This window comes from Chiloscyllium plagiosum, unplaced genomic scaffold (genome assembly GCF_037043375.1).
Source record: "Chiloscyllium plagiosum isolate Xiang-an unplaced genomic scaffold, Cpla_swu_hap1 HiC_scaffold_11, whole genome shotgun sequence".
NCBI classification, from domain to species: Eukaryota; Metazoa; Chordata; class Chondrichthyes; order Orectolobiformes; family Hemiscylliidae; genus Chiloscyllium; species Chiloscyllium plagiosum.
In genome coordinates, this window is record NW_028270149.1 from 19,153,441 (window position 1) to 19,176,128 (window position 22,688).

Consider the following 22,688-nt stretch of genomic DNA (forward strand, 5'->3'; position numbering starts at 1 on the left):
GAACATTTACTGGGAGTTAAGTTAGTTTATATAGACGATAGAAGGTAATTCTCTCCAACTCAGCAGCTCCATTACACTCCACATGGGGATTGTTGGGATGGATTTTCTGTAAATGGAGAAGCAGCGGCACTTGCTGTTGACCTGAAAGAAAGCTGCCCACAAAAATCTAGTGATCTCTGCAATGCAGATGTTTCCTCGCACCTTAAATCTGGTCTCAGTTCAGGCCAATGCAGGGGGAATCTACAGACATACAGCACATACTACCCATTAACACAAGTAGCTAATCGCATTTAAGTACTCACACAGAGGAAATCAGGAAATTAAACACACTTTATTTTTCACTTCTAAATTGTCAGAACAATATAAATGGTCATTTTATCTTTGGATTAATTAGAAGTTAAACAAGTATCAAGATGTTTTAAAAGTATGAACTGTTATAATAGTGGAGCAATTTGCCACTAAAATAGTTTTTCCAAGGCCAATTGGGGAGTTCAACATTAACTATGAAGTTGGTGCGCTGTTCAAAACCCAGTGACACTTTATTCAACAAACATATTTAGGGCTTTTACAGTAAGAAACACTGTAAATACTGGGTTTTTATCAATGATTTTTTATGGATTGTACTCTAGGGAGCAATTTGACAAAACACCCTCTGGAGGATTGTATACTCTACTCTGCATGTGTGCAAACTGTCAAATTGCTGTCACTTTCAATGGATTAATTACGGTGAAAGCTTGGGCTAAAAGCCTGAAGTTTGGGAAGCCACATGTAAATGTTGGTAAAGATCTGAGTAATTAACCAGATAGAAGGGAACACTGAAGAATTGTCTTGTATTTTCCAAATATCAATAACCACTTTACACTGCAAGTTTAACCTTTTAGGCCACAACATAGCAATGTGAATCCTCAAATCTTCAGATTATCTGTTTTTGTGACATCTTTCAGCTACTCCCAAGTTTAACTTCAATGGTTGTATAAACAACGGTGAGATCGAAGATCAAAGTTTACATTACCATCAGTCAGGATGGGATTTGTTAACAATGCTGTTTGAGATGTCTGATCTATTCACTGTTGGAATCAGAGTATCATGAAGATTTCCATCCTTCCTTGGACTAATTGATTTGAATGTAATACAAATGAAAGGTAATCTGTCAAACAAGGTATTAATAATTTTATCATTTTACAGCAAGTTTTCAATGAACTGACGTTATTTTATAAAAATTTAGAAATCTGTTAAGTATACAATGCTAACATTAAATTTGAACCAACTAAAGTAACAAAGATAATGAATTTAACATCCATGGCTCAATTATACACTTTTTAAAAAGAAAAATTATAAAATGGTGAAAATTGAAAACTGGGTAGAAACACATAGCAAGTCATTTAGCTTCTAAAAGAAAATATATTAATATTTCAATCATGTATTTGAAACAATCACCTCTTCTTCAATTGACCTGCTGTGCATTTAATGAATTTCTGGTTTTAGAGACCGTACGATAAGCTGCTTTTTTTTAAAAAAAGGTCTCTATTTTTCTTCCTTTCCTTTAGTTTTTCTGTGAACCATTTCTCTGAAGCCAGACAGGATCTTGTTTTCCCTCTTTAATCGCTCCTCCTTGTTAAACGAAGCCAAAGCCCTTTTCTCATCTGCACTGTAAATCTGGTTCTCTTTACGTAGACGCACAGCCTCCATACGGCGATGTCTGCACACAAAAAAAAAAGTTAAACTCAAGTCAGAAGTTAATTATGTTAACTTAACATCAGGATCATATCTCTGTGGACTTTAAGAACAATGTGGCAATTTAGAAAGATACCTCTAAGTTTTGAGGTGTAATTATTTTCTATGTTAAAAATGTCTACATTCTAGCTGATAAGTTTTATCCTTCAGCCTTTCATTCAATATTCTAAACAGTGTATATTACACAAATTTTTAAGTGAATCAATAATTTTATGCCAAATGCAATGGACCATGTTCATTGCAAAATATCTATTTTAAAACACCCCCAAAATCTGTTTCTGAACAGAAGGAGCAGCACAGAGTCACAGGCAAAATTGTCTAAAGTTCCGTTTGATATTTTATGGCATTACTATCACTGAATACCTATTTATCATCACCTTGATTGATCAGAAACAGAACTAGATCAACTACCTAAATACTGTAGTTACAACACAGCAGGTCAGTGACTGGGAGTTCTACCATGAGAAACTCACCTTGACTCGCTAAAGCCTGTCCACCAACTTAGCATGAATCATTCATGTGATGGAATACTTACCATCTTGCCTGCAAGAATACAGCTCCAACAACACAAGATGATGAATATCATCCAGGAGTCTACATAATCTTCACTCCCTCCACCACTGATGCACAGTGGCAGCAACATGTACCATCTACAAGATGCACTTTAATAACTCAATGCTTCTATGAGAATACCAAACACCACCTCTACCTTTACCATCCAGAAAGACAAGGATAACAAACCACGGGAATACCTCCAACTGGAGACTTTCTTTCAAGCCACACACCTATCAGGACACAGAACAACATAACTGTTCTTTCACTCTCACGGGATCATGATTGTGGAACTCGCTAATAGCATTGTAGGTGTACCTGCACTGAATGGACTGCACCTGTCCAAGAAAATGGCTCACATATCTTCTCAACAGCAATTATGATGGGCCACAAATGCTGCCCTTGCCAGTGATGACAATATCCCATGAAAGAATAAGAAAGAAAATGTCAAGGTGTTAACAGTGCACAACATAGTAGTATTTCTCTAATCATAGCCTTCTCCTTTGTTATCAACAAGAGCAAATATATTTACAAAACAGAGCATTTTAAAATAAGAAAGGGAGCCATTTGGTCCTTCAAGCCTACTCCACCATTCATTGAAGATCATAGCTGGTCTTCTACCACATCTACACCCTCCTGCACTAACACAGTGTCTCTCAATTCCCTAAATATCCGAAAATCTGTCATTTCCGACTTTAACGCCGTCAATGAATTAGCAGCCATAGATTATAGGAATAGAGAATTAAAAAGAATTAACTTCAAGTGAAGAAACTTCTCATCTGATTCCTAAATGGCCTAGTGCTTATTCTGAGATTGTGATGCTTGACCTTAGACTCCCCAGCCATAGAAAACATCCTCTCTAACACGGCTTTAAGATTTCTACATACATAGGCTTAGTCTATTCAAGGGGTTGCTTAGCTCAGTTGGCTGGATGGCTGGTGTTTGATGCCAACCATGTGGGATCAATTCCCACACTGGCTGGAGATTACCATGAAGGACTCTTCTTCTCAACCTTTCACCTCACCTGAAGCATGATGACCCTCTAGTTAAAACACCACCAGTCATCTTTCTCTAATGAGAAAGCAGCTCCATAGTCTGGTAGGACTATGGCAACTTTAATGTTTAGTCTATTCAACCCCTCCTCGTGGAATAAGCCCTTCATTCCAGGTGTCAATCCAGTGAACCTTTGCTACACTCGTAAAATAAGTACAGTCTTCGTTAAGCAAGGATAGTCAAAGCAGACGTGGTCTCACCAAGGCTCTACAATCGCAGTAACATTTCCTCACTCTTATCCTCTAACCTCTTTGTAATAAAGAGCAACATATCTTGAGTTTCCCTGATTGCTTTATGTGCCTGCATGTTGAAGTCCTGTTTCATAGACAAGGACACACAGATTCCTCTGAGTTGGTATTACACAAATCTGTAGTCTTGATGCCTTAAATGGATAGCACTTATACTTATGACTTAGTTTAAACCGAAGCCTGCCCCAGTTACTAGAATCATCAGTGGGAAAGAAAAATCAACCCTGATCTGGCTATTGTTTTGCCAATTTAAGTGAATTCAGTGAAAAACTATTCAGATTATTAACTGTATCTGAATTGTTACTTCAGCTTCTTGTGAGAATCTTTCCAGAACCCCCTTTCTCCAATTTTCCTCTCTCCTGTATACAGTCTTGCGCTTTCATGGGCATAGCTATCCTTTGCTACCTCCTCTAAAAGAGTGTTGATCATGTGTAAGCTGAAACAATGGCAGGCTCCAAAAATGAGATCTCAGGGGAAATCTTAATTAAACCCAATCCTAATTTTACCTAATGTCTGCAAATAAACAATTCTGACTGAAGCAAAACTCTATTAACTTCCAAGTCAAAGCATCTATATCAAAGTCAACTAAAGATCCTCTCCTTTGACCAATGATTCTGAAATCAGTTATGGATTGAAGATGCAACATGTGAACTTTCTGACTGGTTTTGCCTTACTACTTACTATGATAACCAACTAAATTACTGGTTCTCATCTTAGTTAGAGTGCAGAATCTAGATTAGAGTGGTGCTGGAAAAACACAGCAGGTCAGGCAGCATTCGAGGAGTAGGAAAATCGATATTTCAGGCAAAAGCCCTCCGAAAACATTGATTTGGGATGCTGCCTGACCTGCGGTGCTTTTCCAGCACCACTCTAATCTAGACTCTGATTTCCAGCATCTGCAGTCCTCACTTTTGCTTAGTTATACTGCAGTTCATTTACAAGGTCTTAAAACTTGTCTACTTTCATGCACATAATGTCTCCAATTGTGATAGTTTGGCACCAAAACATGCCGAGTAGCGGTTTCTCCCAGGTATACATTGAAGGGGGCAGTTTTATTCTTGTTTTACCAGGGGAACATACTGAAAATAAAAAGCTTGACTGGTAACTGTGCATCAGACACCTTTCTTTCCCCATTGTTTCATAAATTTAAACACCATCGTCAACTGCTCTGGGGGATCGTTTTCTTACCTGCTGCCACTCATTACGTAACCAGAATGTTCAAAGGCAGCAATCTGCTCACTCGTCAGACCAATTTCACCTCTTCTTGGAATACGCTTCCCAGCTTTCACGTACTCAGCCATGGCAGCACCTTCACCAGGAAGCAGAGCATGACCGTAACTAGAAGAGAAAGTCAATTACGTTTATTAGCAACATAGCAATATGGCACAAAACCACTTTCACCTGGAAATACCTTAGCTTTTCATACACTAAAAACAAGGTTGTGGGAAGATTTCATACAGATATGAATAGCTAAGCCATCAACTAATTAAAGAGGAAAAGGGACAGGAGTAGGGAATTCAGCACCCTATATCAATTCTTGCATTCAACGGCTGTTCAGGATCTTAATTCCATTTATGCAATTTGGCTCCACAATCCTCAATTCCCATGTGTAATAAAAGTCTATCAAACACTATGAAATATGCAATATGAAATTAGAGGACTTGTGCATTACTCAATGGAAATGAATCCCAATTGATTAACTAGCAACTGAATCAACCAGATTTATGACTTGAAGGTTGATTTCTGATAGATGACTAAATGTTACTTGGTATGCTGCTGAAGCATTCATTATGCTATGAAGCTATGAGAATTGGAAGGTCTTAATACATAAGAACATATGAATTAGGGGCTGAAGTAGGCGATTCAGCCCCTTCGACCTGCTTAATAATTCAATAAATTCATGGACTGATCTGTTTGTTTTGAATTCCATTTTGCCAACTATTGTTATGCAAGGGAATCAATCTATCTTTGCCTTGAAAATATTCAATGATCCCACTTCCACTGGCTTCAGCAGCGTAGATCAGTAGCATCCAAAATCATACAACCCTCAGAGAAAAGAAATTCTCTTTATCTCTAGCCTAAAAAGGCAACTTTGATCTTAAAGAGAGTGGTCCCTACTTCTGGACTCATTCAAAAGAGAAAATGTCCTTTCCACATCTGCCAGTCAAGAATATTCAGGATTTTATTCACTTCAGTTAAGTCATCACTCACCTTCCTGAGCTCCAACAGAAACAATCCCAGCCTGCCCAACCTATCCTCAACATGTCAGCCCACTCATTCCAAGTATTAATCTTGTAAACCTCCTCTGAACTGCTACCAAAGCAAATTAGATCTTTGCTGCGCGTGGGGCCATCTGATCTCTCCTGATGGTTACATATATAGCAATTGCAGTAGACCATTTTAATTAGGTAAGCTGAATAAAACTAATTCATGAGGTTTGTTGTTTCTATAAGAAGAGGATGAAGATGACATATTTATGTAGAGTCCGATACACAGTATTGGTCTTTTTCTGCCAAGAAAGAATGTAAATGCATTGGAGGTAGTTCAGAGAAGGTTTGTTGGACTATTACCCATGACAGATGTGTTGCCTTGCAAAGAAAGGTTGGACAGGCTGAAATTGAGAAGAGTAAGTAGTCACTTGGTTGAAACAAAATTCTGAGGGGTCTTGACAGGGCAGATTTGAAGAGGATGGTTCATCGTTTGAAAGAATCTAGAACTAGGGTTCACTGCTTAAAAAAATCTGGGGGCTTCCATTTAAACAGATATAGCAAACTTTTCTTTCAGAAGGTTATAAGCATTTGGAACTCTCTCCTTGAAAATATAGTGGAAACAGAATGCTTGAATACTTTTAATGCAGAGGTAAGAGATTCTTGTTAAACAAGGGGTTGAGATGTTATTAGGAATAAGCGTGGATGTGGATTTGAGATTGCAATCAGATCAACTTTATGGAATAGCAGAACAGTCCTGATGGGCTGAAAGGCGTACTCCTGTTCCTGATTCACATGAAAAGCCAATCATTTAATGGTTCAATTTTATTCAAAAGAAGGAAAGGTTGCTTACTTCAAAGGTTTGTCATCATCTTGTGCAGATTGTTGCATGGGAGCTTCGGGTCCGACCAGAACATCTTTATTATGTGCACCTTCACAGTGAAAATATATTTATAATCATTTTTGTGATGACTGCATGCTCTTTTAAGACAAGTAGAAGCTAGTAAATTAAACTGTACATTTAACTTCTGCAAATCAAGGTTAGGAAAGATAGTTGATTTTATAAAGTTCAGCATTTTATTTAAATAAATATGAACTGCACCAAAGAATATCATTTAAGACAAAATGAGAATGATCATTAATGAAACGTAGGGTTTTTGAAAGACTTTAATTGGACATGTCTAGACTAACTAAAACCTTACATGTTTTTTCTACCCAGATAGCTTCATTATTTGCATTCTCTTCTTCAGACTCTCCACTGCTAGATTCGGATATCTTCTTTTTGTTCTTTTTCAATTTCTTTTGCTTCTTCCTGTTAAGTTAGGTACAGAATTAAAAACAAAATCTATTTTGTCGTCTCTCCCTCATCATCATTCTTCAAGTTAAAAAGGGGGAATTAGGGTTGGGGAATGGGGTAGGACACTTAATGGAGTACAAAAATAGACCCTTTGGTCCGACTCATCTGCACCGACCAGACATCCTAATCTGACCTTGTCCCATTTGTCAGCATTTGGTCCATATCCCTCACAACCCTTTCCATTCAGATACCCATCCATTGGCCTTTTAAATCCTGTAACTGTATCCACCTCCGATAGTTCCTCTGGCAGTTCATTCCATATGCGTGAAAACGTTACTCCTCCTCAGCTCCTTTTTAAATCTTTTCTCGCCTACCTTAAACCTATGGTCTCTAGTTTTGGACTCCCCCATCGTAGGAAGACGACTCTGTCCAGACCTCTCATGATTTTACGAACATCTATAAAGGTGACCCCTCAACTCAGACTTTCCATGGAAAATAGCCTCAGCCTATTCAGCCTCTCCATATAGCTCAAACCCTCCTGCCCTGGCAACATCCTTGTAAATCTTTTCTGCACCCTCTCAAGTTTAACAACATCCTTCCTATAGAATCTATTTAGAATTTTATTTACAAGAATTTACTTGAAATTACTGGATTAGAAAGTTTGGCTTCAGTCAAAAGAAATTCTAATTTATTGAGCTCCCTAAAATTCTGTGACGAGAACTTGAAAGATTTATAAATTTTTCTTCTAATCTACAAGTTGCTAGGAATTCTATCTTAGAAAGTAAATTCCTTTGCAGATCTTCGCATTTCAACAAATTTTATTAAAACTGAACCTTGTTAGTACACTGCACACTGAAAAACAGAAGAAAGATGCAGTGTGTATTGATTATTAATAAATTAAATGTGAAACAGATTAACTTTTATTTGCTTAAGCAGATAATGACTGACTATGACAAACTAGATGTTTACTTTTTGTGGGATTTCTTTTTCTTCTTTCTCTTTTTGTCTTGATCTGAAAAAGAAATCAGAAATGCGTAATAAATAATTGGTTCAAAATCAGGATAATTATTCAAATATTTAGCAAAACAAAATGCAGACCATAGGTCTTAATTCATAAGTGATATAATCTATTGCATTAGAATAAAGAAAGATAATCTTGTCTGATAAAAATAAGACTAAAAGTTTAAAGTTAAGTAACATGTTGCTTAGGTCGGTGAAGAAATTATTGAGCTGCTTATCGCCCAGCCTCCAATAATAAAAAAAGGACCACACAATTTTGGTCAAAGGTACACAAAAGTGGAGATACAAATCTAACCCAGTAAAATTGGCTTTGTGATGCCCAGTTTTTGCAGCATTTTATTAACAATCTCATTTGCTATTGCATTCTTGAACATCTTACCCCGCTGATAAAATGTCTGTTATGTACTCAAATAAATCTTTATATGCATCATTGTAGTAGAAAGTTTATAATAGATTGAAATTGATCACGATCCTAGGCTGTCGTGAAATGCTTCTACATGTAATAATTTACAAATGAAGTGATCATTTTTGTAAAATGCTTTCATAGAGAAACTATTTTTCCTAAATTTCTTAGATATCTAATAACACAGAACACTTTTTTCCCCCCAGTAGTTGCATTACTCTAACCTCTGTAGCTGTAATCTCCTCTCACGTGCAACCCTTCTAGAACTCTGCTCTCCTCAATTTGGGTCCCTTGGGTATACTTATAGAGTTAAAAAGCATGGAAACAGACTTTCGGTCCAACTTGTCCATGCTGAACGAGTTTCCCAAGCTAAACTAGCCTGACTTGCCTACGTTTGGCTCATATTCATCTAAACCTTTCCTATTCACATACCTATCTCCAAATGTTTTTTAAATGTTCTAACTGTACCTGCACCTACCACTTCCTCTGACAGTTCATTCCACATGCGAACTATCCTCTGTTTGAAAAAATTGCCTTCACATCCTTTTTAAATCTTTCTACTCTCACCTTAAAAATACGTCATCTGGACTCCCCCACTTTGAGGAAATTACCTTTGCTATTCACCTTATCTATGCTCCTCAGAATTTTATAAACCTCTATAAGGTCACCCCTCAATTTCCTATGCTCCAGTGAAAAAAGCCCCAGCTTATCCAAATAACTGAAATCCTCCAGTTCCAGCAACATCCTGCTTAGTGTTTTCTGAACCCTCTTCAATTTAATAATATTTTTCCTATAGCTGGATGACCAGAACTGTCACTAATGTCCTATACAACCTCAATATGATGTCCCAAGTTCTATAATTGATGGTCTGAGCAACGAAGGCAAGTTTGCTAAATGCCTTTTTATCCACCCTGTCTATCTGTGATGCACGTTTCAAAGAACTATCCACCTGAATCTCTAGGTGTCTCTTTCAAACAACACTACCTGGGGCCGTCCCATTGGACCTTTGGCCCATGATGTTGTGCCGAGATTTAATCCTAATGTCAAATATAGTAACTTAACCTACACATCCCCTCAACTCATTGCTATCCATGTGCATGTCCAGCAGTCGCTTAAATGTCCCCAATGACTCTGCTTCCACCACCACAGCTGGCAACGCATTCCATGCATTCATAACTCTGCGTAAAGAACCTACCTCTGACGTCTCCTTTATACTTTCCTCCTAATATCTTCAAAACATCTCCGTATTTGGCTTGGGTTACAGTTTATTTTGTAGTTCTCCTATGAAGGACTCTGGAATATTTTATGTCACGGATACTATTTCAATATAGCTGTTGTTGCAACATCTTACCACTTTCATTTTCACTGTTAGAGTCTGATTCACTTTCTTCTGAATGCTTATGCTTTCTTTTCTTTGATTTCTTCTTTTTATTCTTCTTCTTTTTCTTTTTTCTCTTTTTCCCCTCTGTATATAAACCATTTGAAATCACGTAGATTACTCCTTTGTTAGTTACTTGTGCAAAATCATAGTGTTACTTTGTTGAACAATACCAAATCCCACCAAAAAAAAAATCATTGATTGTCCACAGTTGGGTGTTGGTAGTCCTGTTGTAACAATGACTTTAATTCAGTGAATAACTGAGCCAAACAGACTAGGAAGGTCAGAGATTTGAAATCTAGTCTGTTGTTTGTTGTTTCAATGTGGACCTCAGTTTCATTAATTTGGGCAAAGAAAAATCAGCAAGATTCTCACTTGTGAACACTATCCTACTGGAAAGGCACGAGTGTGATTATGAGGGGAAAACAAGATCATGCTTAGCTAGCCTGCATTCTCCAGAGATTAAGTAGCTAATACATAGTCAAGGTTCATGTACAAATAATGATATTTGGGCTAAGTATTAAAGGGTGCCTGTGCCAGAGAACTGTGTTCCAGCAAAGAGTCACTGTTTTTTGGGTTGGGATCACAGGGGTGGTGATGGTCAAAGAAAGAAAGTCATGACAGAAACAGTTTGTATTGATATTTAGGAAATACTGACAGAAACCAAAGTTGCTGATTAATACCTAAAATTACAAACCGTAACATTTAATTTACACCTGGGATACCAAGCGCTTGTTTCCATAGGTCTTATTTAAGGAAAGAAAAGGCAACTTTAACATTGTAAAATGTATAATTTAAATTATTCAGTCATATGAAGACAGTTTCAGCATTAAAATAGTATCTGAAAAACACATGTACAATAGCTATCATAAAAATTAAGTTTTCTATTCTTCATACAACTAGTTTGAACGTTTGATGGCTTGCCTCATGACGTACTTCTAACCAAGTATAAACAAGCAAAAACAAAGTAATTTCAGGTATATTTTAAAATCTCTATATGGCCTTGTTCCTCCTTTCTCTGAAATCTTCTTCAACCACCACAATCTTTCTTTAACTATGACCCTTTGAGCATTCCCCAATTACAACTGTTCCAACATTGTGGCTGTGCCTTCAGTTATCCTGCTTTTCTCCTTTAAGTTGCCTCTTGAGCCTTGCTTTTGGTCATCTCAACAAATGACTTCTTATGTGACTCATCATCATTGTTTTATAATGCAGTGTCTTGGGATGTTTCATTTCATTAAAAGTGCTGTATAAATACAAGTTGTTGTGTGAACCTACCAGGATACAGTAACATAATGGTACTAATTGTGACTGATCAGAATTGAAATAGGAAAGAGAACTCTGTGAATGAGTTGGTCAGTTAGGCAGATCAGTGCCAGATGGAATTCAACCCTGAAAAGTGTGAGGTATTGTACTTCAATGGGCCAAAGGACCTCTCGCATGATGTATGATTCTGTGACTTTATTACTCTATAATTACCTGATATTATTTTAAAATGCTCCAGTGTCACAAAGACAGATCAGAAGCCCAAATTACTCATAAATATAATGAAGTGTTGGATAAGATGTGCTCTCTTTTAAAAAACAAAATCTCCAAGCTAAGTCGGGCAGACAATGTGACTTCTACACAGAGAATTCACTGACAGCTGAAAAAGTTGCTTGTTTAGAATTCTGGAATGCTGTACCTTGCCGAGGAAAATTCAAAGAGAGAGAGAGCGAGAGAGACTTCAAAAGCCAGAGGTGCTAAGCCACTTAACTATCTGTCTTCCTGCTAAGAACATCTCCTAAGTCTTATATTCCAGATGTGCACATGTCAAAACACAATTATGGTTTGCCCTCCCAGCAATGTACCAAACAGGGATTAAAAACTAAATATGTTAGTAGCATGTATATGTTAGTGTAATGCGAAAGACAGCTTGTGGACAGTCATTCGAATACTGCAGTGAAGGTAGAAAATAAAGATATGTCCCACTGAGTGCTGGAAGCCACTGTAGAAAAGGAAACAGGACAAAAGAAACTCAGCTGACGTGCAAGGCCAAGACTCTCAATCAACCAATTACCAATGTCAATGAGACTGGCATCACCTAACATAACGTCTTTGGAACTCCACTGTTCACAAACAACCCAGAGACTGATCCTGCATATCTTAGCTTTTTTCGGACTCACTTCCTGTTCATAATCTGTGCGCATGCGTATAGCATTATTATTTATGTTTAGTAACTGATAAACTAATTCTTTAACACAATAAAGCCAGGTTAAATTAGGTCCTCTAAAAATATAAATCATTTGGTCTAGGAGAAAGGCATTCACAAGTGAGGGGATTGTTTTTTAATTAATCTTGTTGTGACCAACTGTGATGACGAGTGAATAAAGAAGGTGAAACCCATTTATCCCTCCTCGTCTGTGAGTATAACTAATTGGCATATCCTGTCTGGAACTGTAACGAATTGGGGAACTTACCCAGGAATTAGTCAGAAAGTGCTGAAAGTGTTTAAAGTGTTGAAAAGCTGAAATGGACACACATCAAATGCACGACCCCATTATGGACTGATATGTAGAGAACAACAATCAACTTCTAAAACAAAACTAAATTGAAGTACTTGATAACATTATAAAGAAGCTGAAATCTAGCATTAAGAATCAAGTCTACACTTTGGGGTACTGGCTTGAACCTTTTGAAAATTTCCTTTTCATTAGAGGAACTCTACCAACTAAGTAGCTTGCAAACTGTTCAATGTGTTCTGAATGTAAAATAGCAGTGCGCAGTTACCTGTCAATTTCTATTAACCATGATGAGGGCCTATTATAGATTTCCTTAAAATATGGTTATTCTTAAAACATTACCTTCTGCACTGGAATCAGAACTGCTGCTCTTGGCTTGCTCACCCTCGACTGGAGTATGCTCATCAGAGCTAACAAACAAAAAAGTAAAATCACATTCTTTTCCAAGAGAAATCTCATGTTTACTATTGATTTAAACTGAAATACATGGAAACTTGATCATAAATTGAAGAAATTTTTCAAGCAGCTTACTTCAGAAAAATTTAAATGCTGAAATAATCTGTGTATGGTGCATAACAAAGGAACATCCTGGCAATATTTTTTTCAAACAGTTGTCTTTGAACCACTTTATTAGTTTTGAACTAACAACTGCTTTGTGGTTTCAGATCAGGTTTCAATAAACCCAAATATTTAAATATAAATTATCTCAGTGACAACCTAAGAATGATAAAATTAAATCTGTCAACCTACAAATTGTAAAAAAAAACAATTGCAATTTAATTCAGTGACAGTAAAAAGGGTACTTACTCTGGTTCTGGGACCTTTGGAGACAGCCCCCACAATTCAGGTGCCCCAAGTTCTCCAATTCGCTCTCTTTCCTTCAGCCGCCTGCAAGAAACACAAAAACAGGGGGCTACTTGTTAACTGAGTGAATGCTTCCTTTTAAATAATGACTTGGTAGGACAAACATAAACATTGCTGAAAAGAGACCAGATGTTGAAGCTAAAACAAAGAACTGTGGATGCCGAAGATCTGAAACAAAAACAAATCGCTGGGGAAAATTAGCAGGTTCGGCAACATCTGCGACAGAAAGCAGAATTAATATTTGAATCAGTGACCCTTCCGTGAAAAGGTCTTCAGTTTATCTACTGGAAGAATGTAGCAGTGAGGTAGCATTGCTGTTCATGCTCAACTGCCAGCAAGCATTCAAAAAGTATATCCACCATTAGATATCATACTGCAAACAGAAATTATTGATAAAATAATCTAGATTGTAGCAAGAGTCTCACAGGCTTGCAGAGTAATGCATTTGTGCATGTTACATACATTTATCTAGAAGTGTTTTATGTGGGCAAAAGAAATTTGTACATACATAGCAACTTTCTCTTAAAAAAAAAATCAGAGATCGACAATCTCTGCTACATTCCCATGGCAACACTCTGACCAATTAGAATTTAAACATGGTCTGAGAATTAAGATAGACAGCTAATTTCTGTGCTAATAATATCATAGCAGCCCTACAGTGTGGAAGCAGCCCATCGAATCCACACTGAACTTGGGAAGAGCATCTCACCCAAACCCACCTCCCAGTAAACCTGCATTTCCCATGGTTAACCCACCTAGCCTGTACATCCCCGGATACTATGGGTCAATTTAGTATGGCCAATAACCTGCAAGTCTTTGACTGTGGGAGGAAACCAGAGCACCCAGAGAAAACCTATGTCAATGTGGGGAGAATGTGCAAACTCCACCCAGTCACTTGAGGCTGGAATCAAGCGGGGTCCCTGGCACTGTGACACAGCAGTACAAACCACTGTACCGCCCTTGAAGCCACCCTGATGACCCAACAATTAGATCCATATTCTCATGCTGTATAAAATTTCCTTTTTCTCCCCCCAAGTCGGTTTCCTGTATCTTACTTCTGATGAGCACAAGATGAAACGTCAACTTGTCTTCTTTTAGCCATAATTAAGTTTCCAGATTGCTTGGAAATAATCTAGTGATCTGAAGACTTGAATACATTTTTTGAAAAGGGTCTTCACTTGCCCCCTCCAAATTGCTTTCCTCAAACTGCGAAGTTATCAGAGAGCTCAAAGTCTCACCCTTGGCCATTAGTCACATGATGGAATGCCAGTTATGAAAAGTTGAGAAATGATATATCAGAACAAAATTAATAGTCACATGGGCAAATGTGGGTTAATTATGGAAAGCCAGCAAGGATTGGTTAAGAGTAAATGGTTATTTCACTAATTTGCTCCAGTTTTTTGGATGAGTTAACAGAGAATAAGGATTATGCTGAGAAGCATCATTTCCAAAAGACATTTGTAAGGTGCCACAGAATTATCAGCAAATAAATCAGACATTGCAACATGGATATGAAATTAGCCAAGCAATGGGAAAATCAAATGTAGTCAGTGGTTTTATTTTTGGGTTGGAGGAGGTTTATAAGTGGAGTTTCCCAGGAAGCAGTGTTAGGATACTTGCTTCCTGATACATATGAATAACCTAGACCTTGGGTAAAATTTCAAATATACAGGAGATATCAAATTTGGAAGTACAGTACTATGAACCATGAGAAGAATAGTTTATAACTTGAAGATGGCAAGACAAAAGAAAGCAGAAGGCACTTCTATGCTTTATCAAAAGGATCGTGGGGAGCATAAGGAAAGCAGTTATGGTAAGCCTGTATAACACAATGGATTATCCTGAATTGGAGTTCTGTTGTATCCATTCTAGCCCTCATTCTTTAGGGAGGATAAGGAACGGAAGGCACAGAAGAGATACAGGGAGGTGATGGCCTAGTGTTTATTATCATTAGACTATTAATCCAGAGACCTAGGTAATGTTCTGAGAGCCTGACTTTCAATTCCACATGACAGATGGTGGAATTTGAATTAAATAAAGATTGGGAAGTAAAAGTCTAATGATGATGCTAAAACATTATTGATCGTTGGAACAAACCCCATCTAGCCTAACCAGCGACACCCATATACCACGAATGAATAAAATAAAGTTACAGAATTTAGCTAGGTCCATCAACTATGTTTCAAATGTATCTAGAAATGGCCAAGTTGCCAATATACCCATAAATAATGAAAGAAGTCTGAATAAAATTCGAAGTCAACACGCAGTACCACACATGCCCATGCTTCTTCAACCTTCACCCCACTGGTGGTATTAGTTCCAAAAAGTGACAATGTATGGTTTCACACATATCTCTTCGTTAGAACTGTTGTGTGAAATGCTAACTCATCATTTCTATCCACAGATACCATGCATGACTTGCTAATTTTTTTTCCCTTTTTTTGATCTTCAGTAAAAAAAAAGACCTTTTGTGCCAATGAATTGGGTAATCAGAGAAAGCGATAAGTAGTGTAACAGTCAACTGTACTTGTCCTGAAATAAATTGCAACAGATGTATCCGTTCTCATCTCTAATAATCTGCTTTGTGCAGCTTAAGATATTTCATTTTAATTAGCTATGTTTGATATATTGGTAAAGAAAAACAAACTGTACAGGATGACAATTAGGCTCAGAGATACCTTTACAAAAATAACACCAAACAGAAGAGTGTTTATAAATCAGCAGGATTGAGAGAGAGAACAGAATGCTGATCACATAAAAAGGAGAAACAGCATGCTTCAGGACAAAGAAATAAAATCAACAAAAGTCACCAGAACTAGCTACAATTTGAAGAACAGATTTATGATTTACAGTCATCAGTCACTGACCATTCAGATGAATGAATCAAACTAATAGAACACTAACTGGGTGGCACAGTGGTTGGTACTGCTGCCTCACAGCGCCAAGGCCGGAGTTCGATTCCAGACTCGAGCACTCCAGTTTCCTCCCACAGTCCAAAGATGTACAGGTTAGGTGGATTAGCCATGGGATAGGGTGGAGGGGTGGAGCTCTTCGGAGGGTCAGTGTGAATTTCAATGGGCCGAATGGCCTACTTCCACATTGTAGGGATTCTAATACACAAGTTCTCACATTTTTGCCTTTGAGCTTCACAGACTATATTTTAACTTACAGTATGTAGGAAATGGATGATACTTGTTCTTAAAGAAAACTAGTTAATTATAGCTTTGTTTTATCTTTTAAAAATTAAAAACTTGCCAATGATAAAAAGGAGTGTGTGTGTATTCCCAGTAAGCAAACAGGTTTAATCTGGGGTTTTGGAGTCAAAAATGTTCACAACAAAACTACACTGTTGCTTTGAGGTTAGAGATTTAAATCCCACAAGCAAATACAGTCAGAACTCATGGAAGCTTAATCCTGTGGGCAATGGATTTCCCTGAAATTGCTGATAAACTTACAAAGAAATAGGACAAAGTATCAGGATGGAGCTCGAAGCAAGGTTATCTGAGAAACAATATAACCAAGAAGTACAAAGGCACTAGGCAGTCTTGGTGGTTAGTTGGTCTATACCTCCAGAAGTCAAAAAAGGACAAGTGTCAAAATGCACTGTGGGCTATCATTTGGACTTGGGCAACCTCAGCTTAGCAGGTCCAAGCTCTTTTCAGTGAGGACATGCAACAGAAACTTACTGCAGCCAATAAGATATCTTTGCCTTTAAGCCTGGAAAGTGACAGTTGAAGGAAGTGGCCTCCGGCAACAGCAGCAGCAAAGCCAGGATGAGGCGGACACAGCTCCAGCTCAGCCTAGGGTCCTCTGGTGAGTGAGGAACAGATCCAAGGCTGGGGTGGAGTCGGTCTGGACTCACAGGTGAGGCCGAGGCTCCAAGTACGCAGCTAGGCCCAGGCATCTGGAGGAGAAGAAAGATTGTCTCAGCCTGGTGTGGCGGTCTTATCCCGGCGTGGAGATCATTTTCATGTTAAGCATCCGGGTATTCCGGTACCCTGGCAGGCAGTCTCATCCAGGAGTGGCAATCTCAGCCCCACAATGCAGTCTTCTTTGGCAAAGGCTTCTGGGCCATTATTCCAGTGGCCCGATATGGCAATCTCATCCCGGAATAGTGGTCTCATCCTGGCAGCATCTTCAGGATATTCCATTATTGCTTAGTTGGGCTTCCCCAAGCTCAGAAGTTGTTAACTGAACTGTGATGAACTTTGTCTTAATTTTACTTTTTAAAAAGATAATGTATGACTTCTGTTATTGATGTAGGCATTGCAGTGGGGCAACTTATAAAATTTGCCTGTATTTTTCATGTAGAAGTTCACAGGACAATAAATTTTTCCAGAAAAAAACAGATTTTAGAGGTCAGTAGCACAGACAGAATTTAGAAAAAGAAACAAAAAAAGATTGTCTATCAGCCTTGTCATAAGAGCATTAGAACGCAAGAACTAGAAGCAGAGTAGGCAACTCAGTCCCATTAGCCCACTCCACTATTCACTATGATCATGGTTGATCTTATCTCGGCCTCAACTCCAGTTTCCACCCATTCTCCCATAACTTACCACTAAAATAAAAATATATCTCCTCCTTAAATTTACCAAGTGTCCCAGTATCCACTGCAATATGGGTAGTGAATTCCACAGATGTGAAAGAAATAATTCTTTCCCATCTGTTTTAAATCTCCTAACCCTTATCCTAAAACTATGACCTCTTGTTCTAGGTCACCCCACAAGGAGAAACTTTACGTCCACTTTGTCAATCCCCTTTAATATCTGATATGCCTCAATTACGTCTTCTCTCATTCTTCTAAACTCAAGAGTATAGGTGTAAACTGCTCAATCTTTCTGCATAAGACAAACCTCTGGAAATCTCAAATTAACCTAGTGAATGTCCTCTGAACTGCTTTCAATGTAACTACATCCTTCCCTCAAGTTACTAGGTCAAAACTATATAAAATACTCCAGGTGCAACCTCAAACATGCCTTGTACAGTCGCAGCAACACTTTCCTACTATAATACTCTACTACTTTCACAATTAATGCCAAATCCCATTTACCTTCCTCATTACCTGCTTTACCTGCATACTAATTTTCTATGATGCACGCACAAGGACATTGAAATCCTTCAGTGCCAAAGCACTGTGAAGTTTCTTTCAATTTGCAAAATAAGTTGTCTTTCTATCCTTCCAATTAAAATGTATAAAATTTCAAAGAAGAGTTAGTCCCGTTATTAGACAGCAAAGTTTAAGTAATAATCACTTGTTAAAAAGAATTTTTGTTATACTGCCCTGGCTGTTTTGGCAATTTTCTTGTACATCTGATTATTGAGCTAAGCCTAAGTAACAGCTTGTCTTGGTTTATTCTATCTTAATGTTCATTGTGAATTTTCAACGTCTCAGCCAAATCTGCACTCAGCTTTCATCACTTTATGGAGAACAAAGTCAGATTCTCCAGTTTTTCCACAATCTAGGATCAAACAAACAGTCTGTCAGGAATAACCTGACAGCATTCATGCCTTTGAGTCACAAGAATCCACATTCCAGTCCTACTCCAGAACCTTAGCACAAAAGTCAAGACTGACACTAAAGGGTTGCTTTGCCATTGGAGCTCCCATCTTCTTTCAGGTGAAATGTTAAACTAAAGACCCCAATTGCCTATTAGGGTGGTAATTAAAATATGCCACTGCACTACTTCGAAAAAACCCAGCAACCATGTCCTGGCTAATAATTCTCTCTATATCAACAGATTATCTGGTATTATCACAGCATGTAATCCAAAATCTAAATGCAACAAATTGTTTGCTGAATTTCTTACATAATAATGGATACACTACAAAGTGAAAAGCACTTTGTTCACTATGAAATGTTTTGTGACATCTAGTGGTAATGAAAAGCACTGTGCAAATGCGGCCTCTTTCTTACTTAATTATTGAAACTACTCTACTAAATCCCTTCAGTACCCTCTCCAAAGCTCTCACCTCTATCTTAAAGTGTGCTGCCCTGAATTGGACAAAATACTCCAGCTGGCACTGAACCAATACTTTATATAAGATTTGCACAAAAGCTTGGTTTTTGTATTCAAGTCTCTATTTTAAAAACTAAGAAACCCATATGTTTAATTAATTACATTGCTAACTTGTCCAGTCATAAGAGTCATGTAGCATGGAAACAGACCCTTGGGTCCAACCAATCCATGCCAACCATAATTCCAAACTAAACTAAACTAGTCCAACCTGCCTGTGCTTGGCCCATATCCCTCCAAACATTCCTTATTCATGTACATGTCTAGGTGTCTTTTAGATGTTGTAACTATACCCACCACTTCCTCTGGAAGTTCATTTCACACATGATTCTGTGTGTAAAAGAAAAAAATTGCTTCTCATGTCGTTTTTAAAACTTTCTCCTCTCACCTTAAAAAAAGGTTACCACCAAATATTTGGGTACAGACACCTACATTAAAAATTAAAAACTTTTATTGCCTTCACTCATTTTTTCTGTCATCATATTTTACTGTATTCAAGATAGGATGAGAGATTTAGAAACTAGCTTTTCAATTGTTATAGAAGTATATAACTTGCTTGAGAAAGGAGCTTTTAAAAAAATTGACAATTTCTAAACTATTCTATAGGTATAGTACGATTTGTAGGAGTTGTGAGTTTCAGCCTCACGCCAAGACCTGATGGCAATGGAAGGTGCGTTCATAACACTAAGACAGGTTCAGTATCAAACTACAAATCTTTCCAATACATGTGCCAATGGCAGGTAGTAAATACTGGATGGATTCCCGATCAGCCATGTATTGGGATGGAATTTCAGAGCTTATCTATAGCTCCATATTGTCACAGCAGCTCAGATTTCCTGAGTGAACTGTAACAAACTAGAAAACATTCTAATTCTAAATTAATTCAGGACCAGACCTGGCAATAAAAGCATTGTGTCTCTGCCGGAGTAAGTCTTCTTGCTCTTTTCCATAATATTCCATATGCAGCTTGTTGTAGTGCCCATGGTGTGAACGAGAAATTTGATCTCTTGACGTTGACCTAGAATGACTATGGTGTACACCATTTTGATGCTTGTGAGAGTTTGACCTTTCTCTCGACCTAGATCTGGATCTCAGCTTTTTGTCAACCGATGGAGATTTGCCATGTCCCGAATGGTGCCTGTTATATTTTGCCGGAGGACTTGGAGTTCTGCTGTCACTGCTGCTGCTATGCCGTTTTCCCTTTGGACTAACTGATGAATCTGGACTGCCACTCCTTGATCGACGCACTGGAGGCATTGCTTAATATCAGTTTCAAAGAATGTTGCTCATTTATTTTCAATATCACCTGCAAAATAATACAATGTTCGATTACCACCAAATTTGGCAATTTATTTTTCTTCTGATTGTAACTATTATCTTATTGCTTATGAACTTCAAACATGTTAATTTACTATAGTTGTCAAGTCAAAAAATACATTCTTAACATATGTTACGTTTATTGCATACCACTTAATAGTCCTAAATAAATAGATCATTATATGCAATTATTTAAAGGAATACAGGCTTAACAGGTCTATGGTAACTGTAAATAATTCATTTACATGGATCTAGCAGGCAAACATTTTGAACAGTTGCTGATATGTGTAATTTGCTGACATCTGTTAAATAGACCAATTCCCAAAGTTTATTTCGTAGAAAAAAAGTGCTCCAGTTGCTAATTTTGTTGAGATGATAATGTTGCTTCCCTCCACGTCCCCACCGAGATTACTCTATGGAATGACTACACTTAATGTCCCCCTGGCCTGAAGTCCGTCTGCTGCATTTGGTAATGTACTTAACGCTTATCAGATCTCATAACGAAATTTCCTTAACTAAATCATTCAATAAATTAACATTTGAAAAACATATGGAAAACCAACTAAGAAAACTGTCTGATATTAAGCACGATGGTGTCTACTTATAACTTTCTTGCTCTTTACCAGTTCTCGGGTTATTCGCTTTCTGGTTGTTGTTAAGGTTATCGCCACACATTTAAGTTTATTCTTTTAAAAAAAAACACAATTTTTCACTTCCCCTCATGAAAACATTACCTCCAGAAGCGCGGCAAACGGTTTGGATTATCTCTGTCACGCTTGATTCAGGAGCCAGCAAAAAAGGTACTGAGCAGCCAGTATCAAATAGAAACCTGTACCGTCTGCGAACCGAGTGGTAGTGAAGGAAGAGGAATCCTGAGGTAATAGGTATCCGCCTCAGACAGACCCAGTCCGTCAACCACTCTCACCGTCCACAGCTTCAAATGTTGGAAAGACAAACACTCGGATCCCCGTCACTCCGACAATTCCTCCTTCTCGCTAAAAGCGGCGCTAGTTTTCACAGCAACTATATTGACAAACTATTCGATAAAATTGTAGAGAGGGATGTGATGACAAACCACAAAAATAAATGCACCTCTCGCACCAAAGTGACAACAACTGACACCCCACGCCGGAAGTGGCTGGGAACGCCACAGGTCAAAGGGCGCGACGTACCGTATTCCGGCCCAGCCGCTTCTCAGGTCACATGACAGGCGGGCGCACGCGCAGTACGGTGCCTTGGCCGACGCGGTGACTCGTGCTCCACGTGCTGTGGACTAACCGACAGAAACAGAGCGAGCTGTCCACTGGAGGAAAGTGGAGTACCGTCTCCCCGAAGGTTTACAACCGCTTCTCCTCCTGACTTTTGATTTGTCTGTTCCTGTACATCCTTTCAATGGTCACCCAGTAATCTCCCTGGGAACTATTGTTAGAAGTCCTCTGCGTGGGGACAAGTTGCATAAACCTGGTTTGGATTACCTTGAGTTTAAAAGTTCAAGTGGAGATCAAGAAATGATTCAATGAGGTAAAGTCAAAGCTACCATTGCCCTGAAGAAGGGTCCCTGAACCCGAAACGTTAACTCTGCTTTCTCTACACAGATGCTGCCAGACCTTCTGAGTTTTCCCAGCAATTTATGTTTTTATTTCTGACTTCTAGCATCAGCAGTTAAGACCATAAGACCAACTAGCAGAAATTAGGCCATTCAGACCATCAAGTCTACTCTGCCATGTAATTATGGCTGATAAGTTTCTCAACTCCATTCTCCCCATAAGTCTTGTTCCCCTCGATACTCAAGAACCTGTCTATCTCAGTCTTAAATATACTCAATAACTTGGCCTCCACAGGCCACATTGGCAATGAATTCCATGGATTCACCACTCTCCGGCTAAAGTAGACTCTCTATAGAAAGAGGTAAAAACAATGACTGCAGATGCTGGAAACCAGTTTCTGGATCAGTGGTGCTGGAAGAGCACAGCAATTCAGGCAGCATCCGATGAGCAGCAAAATCGATGTTTCGGGCAAAAGCCCTTCATCAGGAATAAAGGCAGAGAGCCTGAAGCGTGGAGAGATAAGCTAGAGGAGGGTGGGGGTGGGGAGAAAGTA

The 22,688-nt window shown here is 38.3% G+C and overlaps 1 protein-coding gene across 1 annotated transcript; it reads right to left on the reverse strand.

Annotated features, from left to right (window-relative positions):
* Positions 1-312: 312 nt before the first annotated feature.
* nkap (NFKB activating protein) lies at positions 313-21,713 on the reverse strand. The gene is made up of 10 exons (XM_043705078.2): positions 21,323-21,713; positions 20,167-20,577; positions 13,201-13,281; positions 12,736-12,803; positions 9,866-9,979; positions 8,061-8,103; positions 6,997-7,106; positions 6,648-6,726; positions 4,776-4,925; positions 313-1,699 (listed from the first exon to the last, which is right to left on the reverse strand). The coding sequence occupies exons 2-10, from the start codon at positions 20,526-20,528 to the stop codon at positions 1,525-1,527; spliced, it is 1,182 nt and encodes a 393-aa protein (XP_043561013.2). The 5' UTR covers positions 20,529-20,577; positions 21,323-21,713; the 3' UTR covers positions 313-1,524.
* Positions 21,714-22,688: the final 975 nt, after the last annotated feature.

Coding starts and splice junctions, on each gene's coding strand:
- nkap (XM_043705078.2), bottom strand. CDS start 20,528: ATGCCTCCAGTGCGTCGATCAAGGAGTGGCAGTCCAGATTCATCAGTT. Junction 6,727..6,996: donor TATCTGGGTAGAAAAAACAT/GTAAGGTTTTAG, acceptor TTCACTGTGAAG/GTGCACATAATAAAGATGTT. Junction 4,926..6,647: donor GATGATGACAAACCTTTGAA/GTAAGCAACCTT, acceptor TTTCTCTTCTAG/TTACGGTCATGCTCTGCTTC.